The sequence below is a fragment of the Muntiacus reevesi genome, chromosome 3 (assembly GCF_963930625.1).
Source record: "Muntiacus reevesi chromosome 3, mMunRee1.1, whole genome shotgun sequence".
Taxonomy (NCBI): domain Eukaryota; kingdom Metazoa; phylum Chordata; class Mammalia; order Artiodactyla; family Cervidae; genus Muntiacus; species Muntiacus reevesi.
The window spans coordinates 192,742,458-192,764,878 of record NC_089251.1 but is presented as its reverse complement, the minus strand read 5'-3'; the positions used below and the strand labels follow the sequence as shown (position 1 = coordinate 192,764,878).

The 22,421-nt window shown below is 39.4% G+C and overlaps 1 protein-coding gene across 5 annotated transcripts in view; it reads left to right on the top strand.

Moving 5' to 3' along the window:
• The window catches only part of CEP162 (centrosomal protein 162), a 99,079-nt gene extending 77,068 nt beyond the window's left edge, over window positions 1-22,011 (top strand). For 4 of the 5 annotated variants that reach the window (XM_065931354.1, XM_065931352.1, XM_065931353.1 and 1 more), the window contains 2 exons: window positions 9,523-9,657; window positions 20,517-22,011. In XM_065931354.1, the coding sequence (XP_065787426.1) occupies window positions 9,523-9,657; window positions 20,517-20,720 (339 nt within the window). In that variant the 3' untranslated portion in view covers window positions 20,721-22,011. Of the gene's footprint in view, window positions 1-9,522; window positions 9,658-20,516 lie in introns of those variants that run through there. The other variant, XR_010662477.1, reaches the window with a different exon arrangement.
• Window positions 22,012-22,421: the final 410 nt, after the last annotated feature.

Below are 22,421 nucleotides of genomic sequence, written 5' to 3'. Positions count from 1 at the left end.
TGTTTTGCCTATGTTCTCCTCTAGGAGTTTTACATTTTCTGGTCTTATATTTAGATCTTTAATCTATTTTGAGTTTATTTCTGTGTATGGTGTTAGAAAGTGTTCTAGTTTCATTCTTTTACAAGTGGTTGACCAGTTTTCCCAGCACCACTTGCTAAAGAGGTTGTCTTTTTTCCATTGTATATTCTTGCCTCCTTTGTCAAAGATAAGGTGTCCATAGGTTCGTGGATTTATCTCTGGGCTTTCTATTCTGTTCCATTGATCTATATTTCTGTCTTTGTGCCACTACCATACTGTCTTGATGACTGTGGCTTTGTAGTAGAGTCTGAAGTCAGGCAGGTTGATTCCTCCAGTTCCAATTTTCTTTCTCAAGATTGCTTTGGCTATTCGAGGTTTTTTATATTTCCATACAAATTGTGAAATTATTTGTTCTAGTTCTGTGAAGAATACCATTGGTAGCTTGATAGGGATTGCATTGAATCTATAGATTGCTTTGGGTGGTATAGCCATTTTGACAATATTGATTCTTCCAATCCATGAACAAGGTATGTTTCTCCATCTACTTGTGTCCTCTTTGATTTCTTTCGTCAGTGTTTTATAGTTTTCTATATGTAGGTATTTTGTTTCTTTAGGTAGATATACTCCTAAGTATTTTATCTTTTTTGGTGCAATGGTGAATGGTATTGTTTCCTTAATTTCTCTTTCTGTTTTCTCATTGTTAGTGTATAGGAATGCAAGGGATTTCTGTGTGTTAATTTTATATCCTGCAACTTTACTATATTGATTGATTGGCTCTAGTAATTTTCTGGTAGAGTCTTTAGGGTTTTCTATGTAGAGGATCATGTCATCTGCAAACAGAGTTTTACTTCTTTTCCTATCTGGATTCCTTTTATTTCCCTTTCTGCTCTGATTGCTGTGGCCAAAACTTCCAAAACTACGTTGAATAGTAGTGTGAGAGTGGGCACCCTTGTCTCGTTCCTGACTTTAGGGGACATGCTTTCAATTTTTCTCCATTGAAGATAATGTTTGCTGTGGGTTTGTCATATATAGCTTTTATTATGTTGAGGTATGTTCCTTCTTTTCCTGCTTTCTGGAGAGTTTTTATCATAAATGGATGTTGAATTTTGTCAAAGGCTTTTTCTGCATCTATTGAGGTAATCATGGTTTTTTTCTTTCAATTTGTTAATGTGATGTATTACATTGATTGATTTGTGGATATTAAAGAATCCTTGCATTCTTGGGATAAAGCCCACTTGGTCATGATGTATGATCTTTTTAATATGTTGTTGGATTCTGTTTGCTAGAATTTTGTTAAGGATTTTTGCATCTATGTTCATCAGTGATATTGGCCTGTAGTTGTCTTTTTTTGTGGCATCTTTGTCTGGCTTTGGTATTAGGGTGATGGTGGTTTCATAGAATGAGTTTGGAAGTTTACCTTCTTCTGAAATTTTCTGGAAGAGTTTGAGGAAGATAGGTGTTAGCTCTTCTCTAAATTTTTGGTAGAATTCAGCTGTGAAGCCATCTTGTCCTGGGCTTTTGTTTGCTGGAAGATTTCTGATTACAGTTTCGATTTCCTTGCTTGTGATGGGTCTGTTAAGATCTTCTATTTTTTCCTGGTTCAGTTTCAGAAAGTTATACTTTTCTAAGAATTTGTCCATTTCTTCCAAGTTGTCCATTTTCTTGGCATAGAGCTGCTGGTAGTAGTCTCTTATGATCCTTTGTATTTCTGTGTTGTCTGTTGTGATCTCTCCATTTTCATTTCTAATTTTGTTGATTTGGGTTTTCTCCCTTTGTTTCTTGATGAGTCTGGCTAACGGTTTGTCCATTTTATTTATCTTTTCAAAAACCCAGCTTTTAAGCTTTGTTGATTTTTGCTATGGTCTCTTTTGTTTCCTTTGCATTTATTTCTGCCCTAATTTTTAGGTTTCTTTCCTTTTACTAACCCTGGGGTTCTTCATTTCTTCCTTCTCTAGTTACTTTAGGTGTAGAGTTAGGTTATTTATTTGACTTTTTTCTTGTTTCTTGAGGTAAGCCTGCTATGAACCTTCCTCTTAGCACTGCTTTTACAGTGTCCCATAGGTTTAGGGTTGTTGTGTTTTCATTATCATTCATTTCTATGTATATTTTGATTTCTTTTTTGATTTCTTCTATGATTTGTTGGTTATTAAGAAGTGTATTATTTAGCCTCCATATGTTTGAATTTTTAATATTTTTTTCCTGTAATTGAGATCTAATCTTACTGCATTGTGGTCAGAAAAGATGACTGGAATGATTTCGGTTTTTTTGAATTTGCCAAGGCTAGATTTATGGCCCAGGATGTGATCTATTCTGGAGAAGGTTCTGTGTGCACTTGAGAAAAAGGTGAAATTGATTGTTTGGGGGTGAAATGTCCTATCAATTAGGTCTAGCTGGTCCATTGCGTCATTTAAAGTTTGTGTTTCCTTGTTAATTTTCTGTTTAATTGATCTATCCATATGTGTGAGTGGGGTATTAAAGACTCCTACTATTATTGTGTTATTGTTAATTTCCCTTTTCATTCTTGTTAGCATTTGCCTTACATATTGCGGTGCTCCTATGTTGGGTGCATATATATTTATAATTGTTATATCTTCTTCTTGGATTGATCCTTTGATCATTATGTAGTGTCCTTCTTTGTCTCTTTTCACAACCTTTATTTTAAAGTCTATTTTATCTGATATGAATATTGCGACTCCTGCTTTCTTTTGGTCTCTGTTTGCGTGAAATATTTTTTTTCCAGCCTTTCACTTTCAGTCTGTATGTGTCCCTTGTTTTGAGGTGGGTCTCTTGTAGACAGCATATTTAGGGGTCTTGTTTTTGTATCCATTCAGCCAATCTTTGTGTTTTGGTTGGGGTATTCAACCCATTTACATTTAAGATAATTATTGTTAAGAATGGTCCCGTTGCCATTTACTTTGTTGTTTTGGGTTCACGTTTATACAACCTTTCTTAGTTTCCTGTCTAGAGAAGATCCTTTAGCATTTGTTGAAGAGCTGGTTTGGTGGTGCTGAATTCTCTCAGCTTTTCCTTGTCTGTAAAGCTTTTGATATCTCCTTCATATGTGAATGAGATCCTTGCTGGGTACAGTAATCTGGGTTGTAGGTTATTCTCTTTCATTACTTTAAGTATGTCCTGCCAGTCCCTTCTGACCTGAAGAGTTTCTATTGAAAGATCAGCTGTTATCCTTATGGGAATCCCTTTGTGTGTTATTTGTTGTTTCTCCCTTGCTGCTTTTAATATTTGTTCTTTGTGTCTAATCTTTGTTAATTTGATTAATATGTGTCTTGGGGGTGTTTCACCTTGGGTTTATCCTGTTTGGGACTCTCTAGGTTTCTTGGACTTGTGTGACTATTTCCTTCCCCATTTTAGGGAAGTTTTCAGCTATTATCTCCTCGAGTATTTTCTCATGGCCTTTCCTCATTTCTTTTTTTTCTTTTTTCTTTTTTCCTCTCTCCTTCATTTATTTCCACCATTTTATCTTCTACCTCACTTATCCTATCTTTGCCTCCCTTATTCTATTGTTGGTTCCCTCCAGAGTGTTTTTGATCTCATTTATTGCATTATTCATTTTTAATTGACTCTTTTTTATTTCTTCTAAGTCCTTGTTAAACATTTCTTGCATCTTCTCAATCCTTGTCTCCAGGCTATTTATTTGTAACTCCATTTTGTTTTCAAGATTTTGGATCATTATTATCATTATTCTAAATTCTTTTTCAGGTAGATTCCCTATCTCCTCCTCTTTTGTTTGGCTTTGTGGGCATTTTTCATATTCCTTTACCTGCTGGGTATTTCTCTGCATTTTCACCTTGTTTAGATTGCTGTTTGGGGTGGTCTTTCTGTATTCTCGTGGTCTGTGGTTCCTTTTTATTGTGGAGGTTTCTCCCAGTGGGTGGGGTTGGACGATTGGCTTGTCAAGGTTTCCTGGTTAGGGAAGCTTGCGTCGGTGTTCTGGTGCGTGGAAATGGATTTCTTCTCTCTGGAGTGCAATGGTGAGTCCAGTAGTGAGTTTTGAGATGGGTCTATGGGTTTGCTGTGACTTTGGGCAGCCTGTATGTTGACCCTCAGGGCTATATTCCTGCATTGCTGGAGAATTTGCGTGGTATGTCTTGCTCTGGAACTTATTGGCTCTTGGGTGGTTGTTGGTTTCAGTGTAGGTATGGGGGCTTTTGGATGATCTCTTATTACTTAATGTTCCCTGTAGTCAGGAATTCTCTGGTGTTCTCAGGTTTGGGGCTTAAGTCTCCTGCCTCTGGATTTCAGTCTTATTCTTCCATTGGCCTCAAAACTTCTCCTTCCATACAACACTGATAATAAAACTTCTAGATTAATGGTGAAAAGATTCTCCACAGTGAGGGACACCCAGAGAGGTTCACAGAGTTACATGAAGAAGAGGAGAGGGAGGAAGGAGATAGAGGTGAGCAGGAGGAGAAAATGGGGGACTCAAGAGGAGAGAGACAGATCTAGGCAGTACTGTGTTCCCTAAGTGTTCTCCGTCACCCATAACACCCACAGAGATTCACAGAATTGGATTGAGAAGAGAACGGGGAGGGAGGAAATAGAGGTGATCTTGGGGAGAAAAAGGAGAATCAAAAGGGGGAGAGAGTGATCAAACCAGTAATCACAGTTTAAAAATGGTACTGAAGATTGGATTCTTAAATGTCCAAAATTGATATCAAATACTGAAAAACAAAGGTTAAAAATCTAGAAAAATATGTTCTAGAAATCTAAAAAAAGTTCTTAAAAATACAATATTAAAAAAAAAAAATTTAAGAAATATGTATGAAGTTTGCTTTAAAAATAGGGTTCTTTTTTTTTTTTGCAAGGTTATAATGAGTTATAAAAATGAAAATTAAGGAGTAGTAGAGGAGTAATGAGGACTTAAAAAAAATTTTTTTTAATTAAAAAATAATAATAATAGTAAAAATATATCTAGGAATTTCTCTGGAGCTGTTGCGGGCAGTGTGGGTTCGGCTCAGCTTCAGATAGCTCCTTGTTCCAGCTTACACTTCTCGATATCTACAGACCCCTTCCAGTGTAGTTGGTGTTACCTACAGGGATTTTAATCTGTTGCACCGGTCCCTTCTGAAGCGGTTCCCTTTGTTTCTTTGGCTTCTGTTTGCCGGTCTCTTCAGTGTCTAATTTCCGCCCTGACACACGCGGGTGGAGGTGGTCTCTTGTCTAGCTTCGCTTGTTCAGTTGTGCTGCGGGGAGGGAGGGACGCCGCAGACAAATATCACCGGCCTGTGTGGGGAGCACTCGCGGTGTTCCGGCCACACTGGGTTTGCCCCGCTCACGGTGTGTGCTTTCCCGTCTACACTGCTCAGGCTCCAGGCTGCTCTCCAGGGAGTGGCCCCTGCGTTGCGTGCTCTTCCCAGGCCTAAGCCGCTCAGGATCAGGTTCTCGGGCACTCCACAAAGGTGCAGCCCCGATTGGGCCTGCGTTTTGTGCCTTCCCCGCCCGAGCAGCTCAGGCCGCCAGGAGCTTGACGGGTGCAGTCTCTTCAGGTGCAGCATGCTCCCCTCCCCGCCCACCCTCAGTGTCCGGGCGCACCGGTCCGGTGCATCTTGTGTCTCTTCTGGGGAACTGATCTCTGGCTGCGACCCTCCCAGCCGATGTCAGCCATCCAGAATCTCAGAAAGTCTTTGGTTAGAAACTGGAAGCCTGTTTGCAGTTTGGTAGGGGATGCCATCTCTGGGGCCACGTTTGTCCCTTTCTGCCTCCGGCTGGCGCCCACCTCCTGCCTCCAGCGGAGGATGGGCCAGTCCGCAGCCGACTAGCTCTTCTCTGGTATTGCTCAGTTCTTTTGTTCTGGGAACGGGCCGGCTGTGCCTTAGGTTAGGGCTTTTCGCAGGTTAATTCTCTCTCTCTCTCTCTTTTGCTATCCCACAGTTTAAGTTGCTATCTCATGTTAGCTCCCTCCGATTGCCCTCAGGGCATTCGGGCCCAGTCCTTACTCTAAGCAATGCTGCCGGCTCCTCTCTGTTCAGCCCCCATTTGCTGGTGACGGATGCGAGTGTCTCGGGTACTTTTCTGTTGGGAGTTGCTTTTAGGCATGTAATCTGTGGGTTTTATTTATTTTTCCTCCCAGTTAGGTTGCCCTCTGAGATTCAAAAACTTCCCCCAGACCCGCCAGTGAGAGGGTTTCCTGGTATTTGGAAACTTCCTTAAATAGTCTCTCTTCCTGGACGGATCTCCGTCCCTAACTCTTTTGTCTCTCTTTTTATCTTTAATATTTTGTCCTACCTCCTTTTCAAGACAATGGGCTGCTTTTCTGGGTGCCTGATGTCCTCTGCTAGAGATCAGAAGTTGTTTTGTGTAGTTTGCTCTGCGCTCAAATGTTCTTTTGATGAATTTGTGGGGAAGAAAGTGGTCTCCCCATCCTATTCCTGACTGCTTGTTTTTAAAGCGGTTTCATAGATCCATAAGAAAAAACTGAGTAATTTCAACTTTTTCAATATAGTTCAAAGGACCTTTTTAGATTCCTTTGATGGTGTCATATTTACCCTGATTTTTTGTGATCCTTGACTCCCTCATTGATTATCTGTGCATTTGAGTCAGGTTAGCTCTGGCAGAGATGGTTCTTCACTGGTCAGCTCAGCTTGGGTTTCTGCGTGTGCCTGCTGGTCGTGTCCTGTCTGCGTGGGGCTTGCTTTCAGGGTGTATTTTTGGGCAGGGCCAGTGCCTGAGCTCTGAAGTTGGGGCAAGAGGGATGTCATTGACTGAACACAGTTGAGCGGGATTTCGGGTTTGATTTCCATACCTAAGTGAAGCTATTTCCTAGCCTGTATCCACAGTACCAGGGGTGGCTCATGATCACTGTATGGCTAAATATTTACTTAAACCTACACTTTATAATAGGAGTCAAAATTGTAATAATGATAGTTACTGCTTATGAAGGGTTTCGTGTATACTAGGCACTGTGTTGAGTGTTCCGTGTGGTTCTCACAGTAACCCAAAAAAGTAGGTACGATTATTCCCACGTTATATACAAAGAAACTGACTGTGAGAAAAGTGAAATAACTTACCTGAGGTGGTGGTGGTTAAGCCCCTCAGTCACGGCAGACTCTTGGTGCCCCACAGACAGCAGCACGCCAGGCCTCCCTGTCCTTCACCATCTCCCTCAGCTTGCTCAAGGTCACATCCATTGAGTCAGTGATGCCCTCCAGCCATCTCATCCTCTGTCGTCCCCTTCTCCTCTTGCCCTCAGTCTTTCCCAGCATCAGGGCCTTTTCCAATGAGTTGGTTCTCTCATCAGGTGGCTAAAGTAACCTGAGGTTACCAGGCCATAACCAAAGTACCAGCATAGGACTCAGGGCCTCTGGCTCCAGGTTCAAGGTTACTTTACTATTTACCAGTCGCCTATCATTGGACATTCAGGTTGTTGGCAGGTTTTTCTATAGTATTCAAGTAGAGGAAGCATTTTTTTTAACCTCACACCTTTCTTTTTTTTGAGGTGTTTGGATTATTTATCATATCCATTTGCTAAGAACTTTAGACAGTTTGGTCCCAGCGATATTGATATTTGTGTGTGTGGTGTGTGTTTTTTAAAGCCGGAAACACTTTTGATCATGCATCTTTCCTTATGTATCCAATTACCTCCAATGGACATATTCACTAAAATAAAAAGAATTTTTTTAAAGACTTTAATTATACTCTTAAAGGTGCTTTTTAAGAGGTACAAATGAAGGAACGTTATCTTTACTCTGTCTAGAACCAGATCTCAGAATTTATGTAATTTACAAATGAATGTTTAATCTTTGAAAGGTGACTCCATTGATTGATTCACGGGTAATTGCTAAGCACCTACTCTCTGCTATGCATAGCTGTAGGAGCTAGGAAAACTGAAGAACAAAGACCCAGTTCAAATGGAGCTTATGTTTTGTTTGGTAATGAAACCATAAACAAATATAAGTTTTGATAAAAAAGATCAACTGAGTTAACATTTGTCCTTAGCATAACACCTAGCCCACGATGCTGCCATAACTCATTCCTGCTTATCCTTTAAGACTCAGGTCAGACACAGCTGCCTCTGGTTGAGAATCCTGCGGCCACCTCTCCTTCAGGTTACGAGTCCCTCACTCACCACCTTACTATGCACGCAACTCTCCACCGCAGCATATCATGTTAGAATTGTCATTCACTCAACTGCTCCTTCTTCTAGACTAGAACTCTGCTGGTGTACCCAGAATGGGTCCCCTGTGGTCACAAGATGATGATGACTGGAAAGGTGATCTGAAAACAAACTCAGTCATTTTTCAGTCATTAAAATGTTTGTAGAGGATGAAGTGATATTTGACTAATACATGTATGACAGTGCTTCTGACAACTTTCTTAGTTCAATAATCATTGCTTGTTTTGTTTTGGGGGTAGTTTTTTGTTTGTAGGGGTTTGTTTTTTACAGTTTTGTTTTTTTGCCCACCACTCATCACCACAGCATGGTATGTACAGCATCTCCCCAATCTTTCTGTAAGTCATCCCCATTAAAGTCTGTTTATTTATTTGGTCACTGGTGATATCCAGGATGTCCTGCATTTAAACTGTTTAGATTTGCCACTGATTTAATTTGCTTATATTTTCACATTTTTTAAACCAACTTCAGAAGAGTATATTGGTTCTTTTTTTTTTTGTAAGTATTATTGGTGTTTTTAGGTACTAGGTGGTTCCTTGTAAAACATGACTGCTAACTTTATCCATTTTCATTTGTTTGTTAATTATTTTGCCTTTTGATAACAGTTTGCAGGTTATCATAATTATATGGTATAAAGAGTGCTACTAATTGTTTTATGAAGTCCAATATAGAGATCCCTCATATCACCTCCATTTCACTCCCTGGTGCCATAAAATTTTTACCATTTTTTTCTCTGGGCCGTGACATGAAAAAGGAGGTACGGTGCTAGGCTGTCCTCTCTGTGAGGACAGGGACCGCGCACTCTGGAACCTGAGACACGACCAGCACAGAGAGAGCCCAGCGCTCACTCATGTCTGTTTCATATGTGCATGTCACATGTGGGATGAGTTGTTATAAGTTAAAGATGATAAGAACTGGAAGAGAATTACAAATAGAATTACAGGGAGTTCACAAAAAAGGGTTCATATTTATTGAACCCTCTGTGTGCTTTAAATGTATTTTTTAATCCAAAAAGTAGTCACACTATTAACATATACTTTGTAGCGAGGCTGAATACATCAAAGAAAGTGCCCAACTTAATTTTGAGCGCTACAGCCAGCCTGCGTACCTGGGAGAGAGAAGTTGGTCCACTCATCTGGAACCTTTTCAAATGTGAGGTCAGTTCAGAGCTAGGATGAGTCTTTACTTTCTGGACCGAAAAAGTGAAAGCTATTAGTCTTAACAACTCCAGATACCTTTGATGTTAACAAGAAGTCTCTGGTCTAAAGAAATTTTATACAAAGAATATACAGTGAATGTTCTTACTTCTAATGATTGCCAGTGAAAAATGAATTATTTCCTTATAATTTCCCTTTTATTTCATATCTCAACTTCAGATTACAAAACTCTTGGAAGAATTAAGAGAAGCCAAAGAAAATCATACACCAGAGATGAAACATTTCATGGTCTTAGAAAAGAAAATCAGACAGATGGAAGTGAGACATGAGCAAAGAGAACAGGAGCTGCAGCAGGTGAGTTAGTGAATTGTATTACACGTTTGTGTAGTTGGTAAATTAGTAAATTATATTTACATATTTGTACAGTTCTTCATATTTAAGTACTTCCAGTTTACTATGTTTTTGTCATCCCTAACAGATTACTTCTTTCAGAGTGTTTTCATTTTATATTGATTTTATTATAGATAAATATATAGCTTTTAAGAGAAAATAGGACTAATTCTCAAATACCTGAAGATTGGTTTACCTTATATCTAGAAAAATAGAGAAACAACTTTTGTATTATGTCCTTAATTATTGATGGATGCCTAAAAGATAGGCATTTTACCCTGGGAATTTTACTCTTGGAAAACATGTTACATATTTAAGTCATTTCAGTAAATGTTAGTAAGGTACAGGCTTATATTGAAATGTGATCATTTAAAATATCATTTGCCTAGCACTATTAACATTATGATTACTACAAATAACTACACACAGATAAATTAATAGAAATTAAAGACAGCAGAAGGGTTTGATGTGTGTTTAAGCATATAGCCTTGGTCCTGATGCTTAGTTTTGCTTGAACAGTATATTTTAGTCTGCTTTGGCTACCACAGCAAAATATCATAAACCAAGTAGCTTCAAAAACAGAAAATAGTTTTCTCACGTATCTGGAGGCTAAAAGTTTACAATCAAGCTTCCAGCTGATTCGGTTTCTGTGGGAGCTCCTTCTGGCTTGCAGATGACCTTTCCTCTGGGTGTGCTCTGTGGGGTGGGGAAGGGCGAATAGATGCCTCTTTTTATGAGGACACTAATCCAGTCTGACTAGGGCTCCACCCTTGTAACTTCATTTAACTTGAATTAGTTTCTTACTCCAAATACAGCAAAACTGTGTATTGGGGCTTTAACATATGAACGAGAGGGTGGGGCACATACAAACAGTATATAAATTTATATACTCTTTGAAAACAACAATTATATACATGCAAAGCCTTATGGATAGTCCAAGTTCCACAGAGAAACCCTAGCTCTACTTAATCATACCAAGATTCTAGCTCTTTATCATACAGAAACTAATAAATGTGAAATGGAACACAAAGAGATTAATGTACTTGATTTCTTAGGGTTTTTTTTGTGCACTTCTCTTAAAAACATTGTAGTCTAAGAAACCACCAGTCATAGTAGAAATAAGGCATCATCATGTGTCACTGTATTACCAGAACCTACCCATATTATATAATTCCTGTTGTAGAAAATGGTTGTAAGTTGTTGATAAATATGTTTAACATTAGCTTTCTTACTTGTTATAAGCACATACTATATTATAGCCTTAGGACATATTTTGTAGTCTTATTATAAACAAATGTGATATATAAACATATATATAAGTTCTCTATATATTATTTCAATATGGCTTATAAAATTTATTTCACTTGCTTAAGCAAAAATATAGTAGGGTTTTTAGGACATCCTTGATTTATAGAAAGGTGATATCAGTTTGATGTATAGCATGGTAAAAAATTAGGACGTCATCAAAATGGTGAAATAGTTCATTCCTGACTTCAGTATCCCTTAGAAGAAGACCACCTAGCAACTATCTATAAATAAGATGCAGTTTGAAAGTCTGGGAACACAGATGAAGTGAAGCACGCTTTGGCACTAGAGAGACCAAGAAGGACCACATTAGAAGTGTAAGATGAACAACCAAACTGATAGCATTTTTCCTCCCCTAGAAGAGAATCCAAGGTGAACATCCAGCTCTACCACCATTGTGGGTTGCTTCCTAGGAGATCCATTCGAGTTTTCTGTCGTGGGTATTTCAGGGGTAATCTGTAGGGCTTGACCATTGGGGATGAAACAGAAAAAGGGGACAGGATTTACAGTAACCAGCACTTGACTCGTGGTAGACCAAGTTCCTGCTCAGAGTAGTGCCCAAGTAGATGCCAACCAGTGGCTGTTCACATTTGCTGACCCTGTATGGCCAGGGATATCCGGGTACAGCTCTGCCCGATGCAGTACCCCAGACAATGAGCCTTGCCAGCCTTGGAACCTTTTCCACCACCTGCCTGTGTAGGGAAGCTAATTCATATCCCCATCTAACGCTGAATACAGCTTCTGCCTCCCCCAACAAGGAAACCTAACCAGGTGCCTAGTAGCCCGTCCTACAGCCTCACTTACAATGGCACTTGAGCCCGGAGAGCCTAGACAGCAACACTGTCTATCTGCAAAGCTAAGCCACTGGCTTAGTAGTCTTAATGTGGAAGCTTGGTCACAATTCTGCCTGATTAAGATCCCCGAAAAGTCGATCCCATCTTGGACTTTTTCTGCCACCCCAACAATTCATGGCACCATCTACTGCTAAGTGTAGTACTCAGTAGAGTCTGAAAAAAAAGCATGACCAGAAAATCTAGGCAACTGCAGAACTCATCCTATAGCCACACTTGGCTTCCAGTCCTATCCAGTCCCAGCCAGCAGCAGCCTCTTGACCTCAGAGCTCAGGCAGTATCCTTACCCAAAAAAGAGACCCTGATAGCAAGTTCCACCTGCCCAAGGACAGTACCAGCTGACCTGTCCAAAACCCCAAGCTGAGCTAATAGACAACAGACTGTCTCTGCCAAGGCCAACATATAAAGTCTAGAAACAGAGTTCATTTACTCAAATGCACAGATACCAACACAAAAATCAAAAATCATGAAAATCAGTTAAATATAATGCTACCAAAGGAAACTAATAAAGCTCCAATACTGCTTATAACAAAATGGAGATGTATGAACTGTCCTAACAGAGAATTCATAAAAGTCCTTTTTAAGTTAACTACAAAAAGACACAGAAAGACAACTGTATAGAAGTCAGAAAACAGACATGACCAAAACAAATTCAGCAAAGAAATATAAACCATTAAAAGAAAAAAGAAGAATCATAGAACTGAAGAATACAGTAGACAACTGCAGCAGCAGACTTGACCATACAGAAGAATCAGTAAGCTAGAAAACAGGTCATTTGAAATTATCCAGTCAGAGAAGCAAAAAGGAAAAAGAATGAAAAAGTGAAGAAATCCTGTGGAATTTATGGGACACCATCAGAAAAAAACATCATCCCCACTATGGAAATCCCAGAAGGATAAGTCAAGGAAAAAGGGACAGAAAGTTTATTAAAGGCAATAATGGCTAAAACTCCTCGGGAGATATATGGACACAGATTCCTGCTTTGCAGGTGGATTTTTTACCTGCTGAGCTACCAGGGAAGACCCCCATGAAGCAACAAGGGACCCTAAATAGGTTTAACCCATGAAGGGCTACACTAAAACACAGTATAATTAAATCTTCAAAGGTCAGAGACAGGTTCCAGTTCAAGTGGGCTATGTAGAAAGACCCTGAACTCACCTCCTCCCCTGGGCACACTGATCTACAGCATACAGAATGATTTTTTCAGGACAGAACCCCCAAAATAACTGAGCACCTCCTACACATTGGATAAGTGAGAAAAAAGAAAACCACATCAAAGTAGATAGGAAAGGATAAGACACAATCTCACCATAAACCTCTCCCCTAGCACAGTGATTCACATTCAATAGGGAACTGAAAACCCAAGCTTCTCCCTGAAGGAAAAAGGGTTTGAACCCCATTGGACACTCCAACTTTTAATTCCTGAACCTGAGAGATGAGCCCTGGCAAGAGACCAACTTTGAAAGCTAACGGGGCTTGTGTCCACGAGACGCACAAGGCTATAGCAAACTTGAGAAATAGTTTTAATGGCCTTGCACACAAAGACCACCCACCCAAAGGCCCAGTGCAGGGACAGATGCCTGAAAGGGCCTACACAGACGTTTCTCCAAAGAAGACATGCAGATAGCCAGTAAATACACGAAACATTGCTCATTATCAGAGAAATGCAAATCAAAACTGCAATGAGATACCACCTCACACCAGTCAGAATGGCCATCATCAAAAAATCTACAAACAGTAAATGCTGGAGAGGATGTGAAGAAAAGTGAACCCTCTTGCACAGCTGGCAGGAATGCAAATTGATGTAGCCACTATGGAGAACAGTATGGAGATTCTGTGAAAAGGTAGAAATAAAACTACTGTATGATCAGCAATCCCACTCCTGGGTCTATATCTGGGGAAAAACCATGGTTTGAAAGAATACATTCACCCCAGTGTTCATTGTAGCACTATTTACAATAGCAAGGACGTGGAAGCAACCTAGATGGCCTTTGATGAATGGATAAAGAAGTTGTAGTACATATATACAATTGAATATTACTCGGCCATAAAAAGAACAAGTGTGAGTCAGTTGACCTGAAATGGTGAATGTATAGCCTCTTATACAGAGTGAAAGTTGCTCAGTTGTGTCTTACTCTTTGTGGCCCCATGGACTACACAGTCCATGGAATCCTCCAGGCCAGAATACTAGACTGGGTAGCCTTTCCCTTTTCCAGGGGATCTTCCCAACCCAGGGATCAAACCCAGGTCTCCTGCATTCCAGGTGGATTCTTTACCAGCTGAGCCACAAAGGAAGCCCAAGAATACTGGGGTGGGTGGCTTATCCCTTCGGCAGATCTTCCCAACCCAGAAATCAAACTGCAGTCTCCTGCATTGCAGGCAGATTTTTTACCAACTGAACTATCAGGGAAGACATACAGAGTGAAGTAAGTCAAAAAGAGAAAAGCAAATATTGTGTATTAGTGCATCTGTGTGAAACTTAGAAAAATGGTACTGATGAACCTACCTGCAGGGAAGGAATGGAGACATAGACGCAAAGAACAAACTTGCGGACACAGCAGGGGACGGAGACGGTGGGACGAATGAAGAAAGTAGCACTGATGTGTATACTCACTGCCATGTGTAAAATAATTAGCTAGTGGGAAGCTGCGCTATAACATAGGAAACTCAGCCTGGTGCTCTGCAACAGCCTAGGTGGGATTGGTGGGGAATGGGAGAGAGGCTGACGAGGGAGGGGTTTTTATATACCTGCGTATATGTATGTATATATATGTAAATACACACATACATAGTACAGCAGAACCAACACAACATTATAAAGCAGTTATCCTTCAGTTTTAAAAAAAATAAAATTTGAACATTTTCTAACACCATATACAAAAATAAAATGGATAAAGACCTAAATGTAAGATTAGATATGACAAATCTCTTAGAAGAAGACATGGGCAGAACACTGACATAAATTGCAGCAATATCTTTTTTTAATTCATTTCCTAGAATAATGGAAATAGAAACAGGACCTCACTAAACTTAAAAGCTCTTGTACAGCAAAGGAGGCCATAAACAAAGAAAAGGGCAGTCCACAGAACATGAGAAAATATTTGCAAAGGAAGTGACCAACACAGGATTAATCTCCAAAATAAACAGCTCATGCAGCTCTGTTATCAAAAAAGCAAAACAGTCTAACACTGGCAGGAGATCTAAATAGATACTTCTTCAAAGAACATACACAGATGGCCAAAAAGGAAAGAAAAGATGCTCAAGATCACTAACTGCCAAAGAAATGCAAATCAAATCTATAGTGAGATAGCGCCTCATACCAGAATGGCCATCATGAGAAAGTGTACAAACGGTGAGTGCCGGAAAGGCAACTCTCATGTACTGTTAGTGGAAATGTAAATTGGAACAACCTCTCTGGAGAACAGTATGGAGGTTCCTTAAAAAACTAAACATCGAAATACCTTATGACCCAGCAATCCCACTCCTGGGTATATATCTGAAGAAAATCATAATTCAAAAAGGTACATGCACCCTGTGTTCATTGCAGCACTATTTACAATAGCCACGATATGGAAGCAACCTAAATGTCCATCAACAGAGGACTGGATAAAGAAGATATAGTACATATATACAATGGAATATTACTCAGCCATAGAAAGAACAAAGTAATACCATTTGCAGCAACATGGATGGTCCTAGAGATGATCTTACTAAGTGAAGCAAGTCAGAGAAGGATATCTTACAATATTGCTTTTATGTGGAATCTAAAAAATATGGCACAAGTGAATGTATTTACAAAACAGACTTTCAAAAACTTATGGTTATCAAAGGGGAAATGTGACGTAAGGGAGGGATAAATTAGGAGTTTGGGATTACCGTATACACACCACTACACATAAAATATATAACCAATAGGGACCTACTGTATAGCACAGAGAATTCTGCTCAGTATTCTGTAGTAACCTATATAGGAAAAAATCTGAAAAAGAAGGAATATTTGTATATGTATAAGTGAATCACTTTGCGGTCCACCTGAAACTAACACAACATTGTAGATCAACTGCTCCAATAAAATTACAAACTCAGAACTGAGAGCAGCTTCATTCCAAATAGCAAGGAAAGCCATAGGTTTAAAAGGTCCCTTTCACACCTGACTAAAAATACTAAATTTCTTCCATAATTTCAATTCTGGGGGGAAAAAAAAACACAAGACCATGGTAGTAGTTGATATACTACCATGTAGCTTCTTACAAACATCTTTACTGTTAATCTAGGAAACATGTCACCACTAGAAAATGCAAAGGTTTCACTATGTGTGGTGCTAGAGCAATCTTTTGACTTCATTGTCCTGTTGGTTTTTTTTTCTAGTGGAGTAGTTGATTTACAATGTGTCAGTTTCTGGTGTACGGCTGATTCATTTATACAAATACACATACTATTTCAGACTCTGACTGAAGATACAGATCATATCATCATCATAAGCAGGGCTTCCAGGGTGGCACTCATGGTGAAGAATCTTCCTGCCAGTGCAGGAGACACAAGAGACACAGGGTCAATCCCTGGGTGAAAAGATCTCCTGGAGTAGGAAATAGCACCCCACTCCAGTATTCTTGCCTGGAAAATTTCATGGGCAGAGGAGCCTGGCAGGCTGTAGTCCGCGGGACATGATTAAGCACACACACGCACACATTTCAATCAATGTAGGAAAAAACCTTTAACACGAATGCCCATTCTTGATAAAGACTCAACAAATTAGGTATAAAAATAACGTGCCTCAACATGATAAAGGCCACATATAACAGGACCACATGTGTATGCATTGGTCTCTCAGTCTGTCCGACTCTCTGTGACCCCAGGGACTGTAGCCTACCAGGCTCCTCTGTCCATGGAATTCTCCACGCAAGACTGCTGGAGTGAGTTGCCTTTCATTTAACATCAAAATCTATAGTGACAGGTTGGAAGCTTTTCTGCTAAGATCAGAAGCAAGAGAAGAGTGCTCATTCTCACCACTCTTATTCAACATAGTATTAGAAGCCTTAGCCAGAGCAGTCAGGCAAAGGATGAAATTGTCTCTATTTGTGAATGACATTATTTTATATAGAGAAAATCCTAAAGACTCTACCTAAAAACTGCTGGTTAGTCAGTGAATTCAGTAAAGGTCTTTGATACCAAAATCAGTATACAAAAGTCAGTAATGTTTCTATATACTAACAACAAATTATCTGAAGAATAAAATAATTCCATTTATAATAATATCAAAAAGAATAAAATACTTGGAAATAAATCTATCCAAGGAGGTAAAAGATCCATATGTTGATAACTATAAGGCATTGATGAAAGAAATTAAAGACAAAGGTATTCCATGTTCATGATTTATAAGAATTGATACTGTTAAAATGTCCAGAGCCATCTATAGATTCACTGCGATCTCTGTCAAGATTCCAATAGCATTTTTTATGCTGATAGAAAAACCATTCTGAAATTTGTATGGAACCACAAAGACCATGCAGAGTCAAAGCAATCCTAAGGGAGAACAATAAAGCAGGAGGCATCTTCATTTCCTAATTTCATACTATATTACAAAGCTGTAGTAATCAAAACAGTGTGGTCCTGGCATTGAAAACAAGGACATAGCCCAATGGAATGGACTCTAGAACCCATAAATAAATCCATGTATATATTTGATAAGGGAGCCAAGAATACCCAGTGGAGATAAAACACTTTTCTTTATAAATGGTTCTGGGGAAATGTAATATTTACATGCAAAAGACAAACTAGATCCCTGTCTTATACCATTCACAAAAATTACTCTAAATGGATTAAAGACCAGAAACCATAAAATTCTTAGAATAAAACACAGGGTAGAAGTTCACTGATATGTGTCTTGTCATAGATCCCTTTTGGATGTGATACCCAAAGCACACACAACAAAATAAACAGATGGGCCCACATCAAACTGAAAAAGCATCTGCACAACCAAGGAAATAATCAAAATGATGTGAAAGCAAGCTCTGACTCATACAACTCAATAGCGAAAAAGAAAAAACTAATTTAAAAAATGGGCAAAGGACCTGAATAGACGTTGTTCCAAACAAGGTATTTAAATGCCCCACAGCTGTATGAAAAGATGCTCAACACCACTAACTATGAGGAAATGCAAGTCAAACCCACACGGAGGCGTATCAAAAGAGTATTTGCTCAGTCATGTCCAACTCTTTGTGACCCCGTGGACTGTAGCCCGCAGGCTCTCTGTCCATGGAATTTCCCAGGCAGGAATACTGGAGTGGGTTGCCACTTCCTACTCCAGGGGATCTTCTTGACTCAGGGATCAAACCCGCGTCTCCTGCTTGGCAGGTGGATTCTTTACCAAGGCACCATCTGGAGAATGGCTATTATTAAAAAGGCAAAAGTATTGACAAGGATGTGGAGGAAAAAGAACTCTTGTGCACTGTTGGTGGCAATGTAAATTGGCGTAGCCAGTGTTATTTACAGTATTTGCAGTATTATTTACATCAGCCAAGACAAGTCCATCAGTGGGTGAATGGGTAAAGAAAATGTGATATATATATACACACACACACAATGGGATGGTATGGAATGGTATTCACCCATTAAAAAATAGGAAATCCTACCAGTTGCAAAAACATCAATGGATCCTTAAGGGCTTTTGGAAAGTTAAACAGAGAAAAACAGACACTATGATCTGATATGTGTATTCTTTAAAAAAAAAAAAAAAAGTAAAGATGAGATTGGTAGTTCCCAGAGGCAGGGTGTAGATGTGGGGGAATTGGATAAAGGTGGTCAAAGGTTAAAACTTATAGTACGATAGAAGTTCTGGGTGTATAATGTATTGCATGCTGACTGTAGTTAACACATATTGTATATTTGAAAGTTGCTAAGAAAGGAAACCTTTTCATCACAAAAAATTTTAAATCTTTCGTGGTGACACATTAATTTATTGTGGTAATCATTTCACACTATTTACATATATCATGTCATTTCTTTGGATAACTTCAGTTCAGTTCAGTCACTCAGTCGTGTCCGACTCTTTGTGACCCCATGGACTGCAGCTTGCCAGGCCTCCCCGCCCATCACCAACTCCCGGAGTTTACCCAGACTCATGTCCATTGAGTCGGTGATGCCATCTAACCATCTCATCCTCTGTCGTCCCCTTCTCCTCCTACCTTCAATCTTTCCCAGCATCAGGGTCTTTTCAAATGAGTCAGCTCTTTGCATCAGGTGGCCAAAACATTTGGAGTTTCAGCTTCAACATCAGTCCTTCCAACGAACACTCAGGACTGATCTTTAGAATGAACTGGTTGGATCTCCTTGCAGTTCAAGGGACTCTCAAGAGTCTTCTCCAACACCACAGTTTAAAAGCATCAATTCTTCGGCACTCAGCTTTCTTCACAGTCCAACTCTCACATCCATACATGACCACTGGAAAAACCATACCCTTGACTAGATGTTGGCAAAGTAACGTCTCTGCTTTTTATATGCTGTCTAGGTTGGTCATAACTTTCCTTCCAAGGAGTTAACGTCTTTTAACTGTATACCTTAAACTTGTACAATGTTATGTCAATTATGTCTGAATATGATTGACAGGTTGTTAAATGCCAGGTTTTAATATATGAGACATCAAAATAATGAACTGAAAATTCATACAGTGTTTTGTATTCCCCATAACTCAAGCACCTATTTATACAATGTCTGAAATTCTTTTATTGCACTGATAAATTATGAAGTAATTATTTGTTAGCCAGGCAGAATTATAAATATAAATTTTCTTGCAGAGGTTCAGCATGTATAATGTCTGGAAACATTATTGGTTTTGTTGCCTTAACCAGTTATTTTTTTATGGCTAGCTTTGTGTGGTTTGTAGTGTCTGTGATTAACATTCCCTTCTGGTAAGGTATTTTATTAATAAAATTATAAGAACAACAGTATTGTAAGTTACTGGAGAAGGTACTTACTTCACAGCTGAAAAAAACTGATCTACGTAAAGAAGGCAGTCTAGTGTGGGTAGTTAAGAGCAGGGGCCCTGGGGCCAGCCCATTGGGTGTGAATTCTAACTCTGCCTCCAGTGGCCTCTGTGTGAATCCAGGGCAAGTTAATTTTTTTTATTTACCTGTGACTCTTTTCCCCCACCTGTTAAATGGAGATGGATATGTAGAATATCTTCTGGCGTGTTACAAGACTAAATGTTAACATATATAAGACTTGAAGCCAGGCCTGGCACGTGATAGGTGTCATCGTATGGTTCATTAGTGACATGTTGCATTAAAACTGTCTTGATTGCATCTCACGTGCAGTTCTTAAGAACAGCATTTTAGGGATGTTTGAATTCATTCCAAGGTATTAAATGCTTTAAATGGTATCCTGCCCTGCCCCCAACCCAGGCTTAAAATAAAAAACTTTAAACTTCTTAACTCCCTATCAGAATTAGATACTAAAATTCCCACTTACTCTTTGCTTGTAAGCCTTTCCCGACCTAATGGGGCCTGTTAGGTAAGGTTCCTCTCCCGCTGCCCCATCCCCTCTGACACATAGGTCGCCAGGTTACCCTTGTCAGCGTTGGCCCCGTTGAGCTCCTAGAAGCTGTTGGAGGCTCGTTATCCCCATGATAAACTCTTAACCTCAAATGAATGTGGTGTTTTTAATTTGCAGATGATACAGCAGACACACCAGGTAGTAGAAACCGAGCAAAACAAAGAAATTGAGAAATGGAGAAGACTTGCACAGCTGAAGAATCGGGAGCTGGACAAGTTCCGAACGGAGTTGGACTCGATCTTGGACGTTCTCCGAGAGCTGCACCGGCAGGGCGTGGTTGTGCCAGCTGCTCTGGCAGAAGTGAACGCACCAGAATATTAGTAGAAACTCACATGTCACGTGACCTCACAGAGAGGCCTGAAGATGGCTGGGGTCCCTGTCAGAAGGAGGCTTTTGAAAAAAGTGATCCAGTATGTTGCTGGAACACAAGAACAACATTTCAAAATAAATTATATTTTACCAGTTAGGGGAAAATAAAAGCAGCATTAATGGTGTATTTTACTGGAAAAAATTAGTTATCAACATTTTAAATAATTTACGGACAGTCCCTTTATGGCAGATGATTAGAACTGGTGTTATTTATTGCAAAAGGCCTCACTTACACACTAGATATGGGAGGAAAACAAAATTGCAGATACTTGGGCATTATTGACTAGGTGTGTATTTTTAATTCTCACCCAGAGGAACAGGTCCTCTTTCTCACAGAAACGGGGCAGTGTGAGCACTGTGGCTCAGACAGTCACCGGTGTAATAGTGCTTCATGTTCATTCTGACGAGTAGGTAGATAGTGAACTCTCGTGTTCTCCCAGATTGCCACCTCTAGGTGCCTCATTTTGCACCTGATGCAAGGTGAAAGGTATACATCACAAGTAATAGGGGAATTTGATTTATTCAGTTTTGTTTATGCTGTGTGTCTCAAATGCCAGTCCCTCTTTTGTAACTCTAAACAGAATGCAACATTTTTACTTCATTTAAGAAGTAAATATATGTTCACTAAAGAAATTAAAAGCATGCCAGATTATAAAATAATTAAAAGTAGCCAGATTACTCTACTTCACAGTTCCGTTTCCAAAAGCAGATACTAGGCACGTGAGATGCTGGCGAGTGAGAGCTGTCGCTGGGGCTCCCCCTGGCGGCCGCTTTGTTTTCAGATGCTCTGGCTCACTGCTGTCCGATAGGAGGGTCCTGTGAGCCACGCGTCATTTAAAAGTTTTTATAGCCACATTTAAAAAGGTAAAAAGAGAAGTTAATTTTGGTAATTTATGTCATATATCTAAAATAATATAAAAATTGGGATTTTACCTTCTGTTTTTCATCCCAAGTTTCCAAAATCAGCTAAGTTTTCCATTTACAGCACACCTCAGTTTGAACCAGCCACATTCTAAGTGCTCAATAACCACATGCCAGCCAGTGGAATTCTAGAATAATCATTACAAAGTGAAGTACTTTATAAAGGACATGTGAAGTAGAACTTGGTAAACTTATAGGTAGTAAATGTGAAATGTGGAAATCAAATATAAGGAATACAATTAATGTATGTATGAATGTCCAGCATTTTTAATGTCCTTTTCCTAAGGGTAGAAAGCATTAATTATAGTTTGCTATTTTTTTATGTGAAAGAGTTGTAAGTTATAAACTATTTTGGTTATTATTTGAGTGTGTTTTGTATACTTTTTATCTGCAAACCTGTTCATTTATAACTGTCTTTGTCTTTTTGACTGACCCTCCATGGGCCATTCATTCTAAGCACAAGCATGGCTGATTCTGAAACACAAATAGTACAGACATCAAACAGATGATCAGTTCCAGAGAAGGGACATCCCGTTTTGATGAGGACTCCATATTTTGGAATAAGCCACACACGTGACAGCTTCGATTTCATTCACAGAGTAAAGGTCCATATGCGCTATCACAACTGCTAGTTAGAGCCAGAAACCTCAGAGACCGTATCTCAGCCCTTCGTTTTTGCACTGAGGGTCTAGGATGAAAACACAGATCAACACGTTTAGACCATGTTGAAAA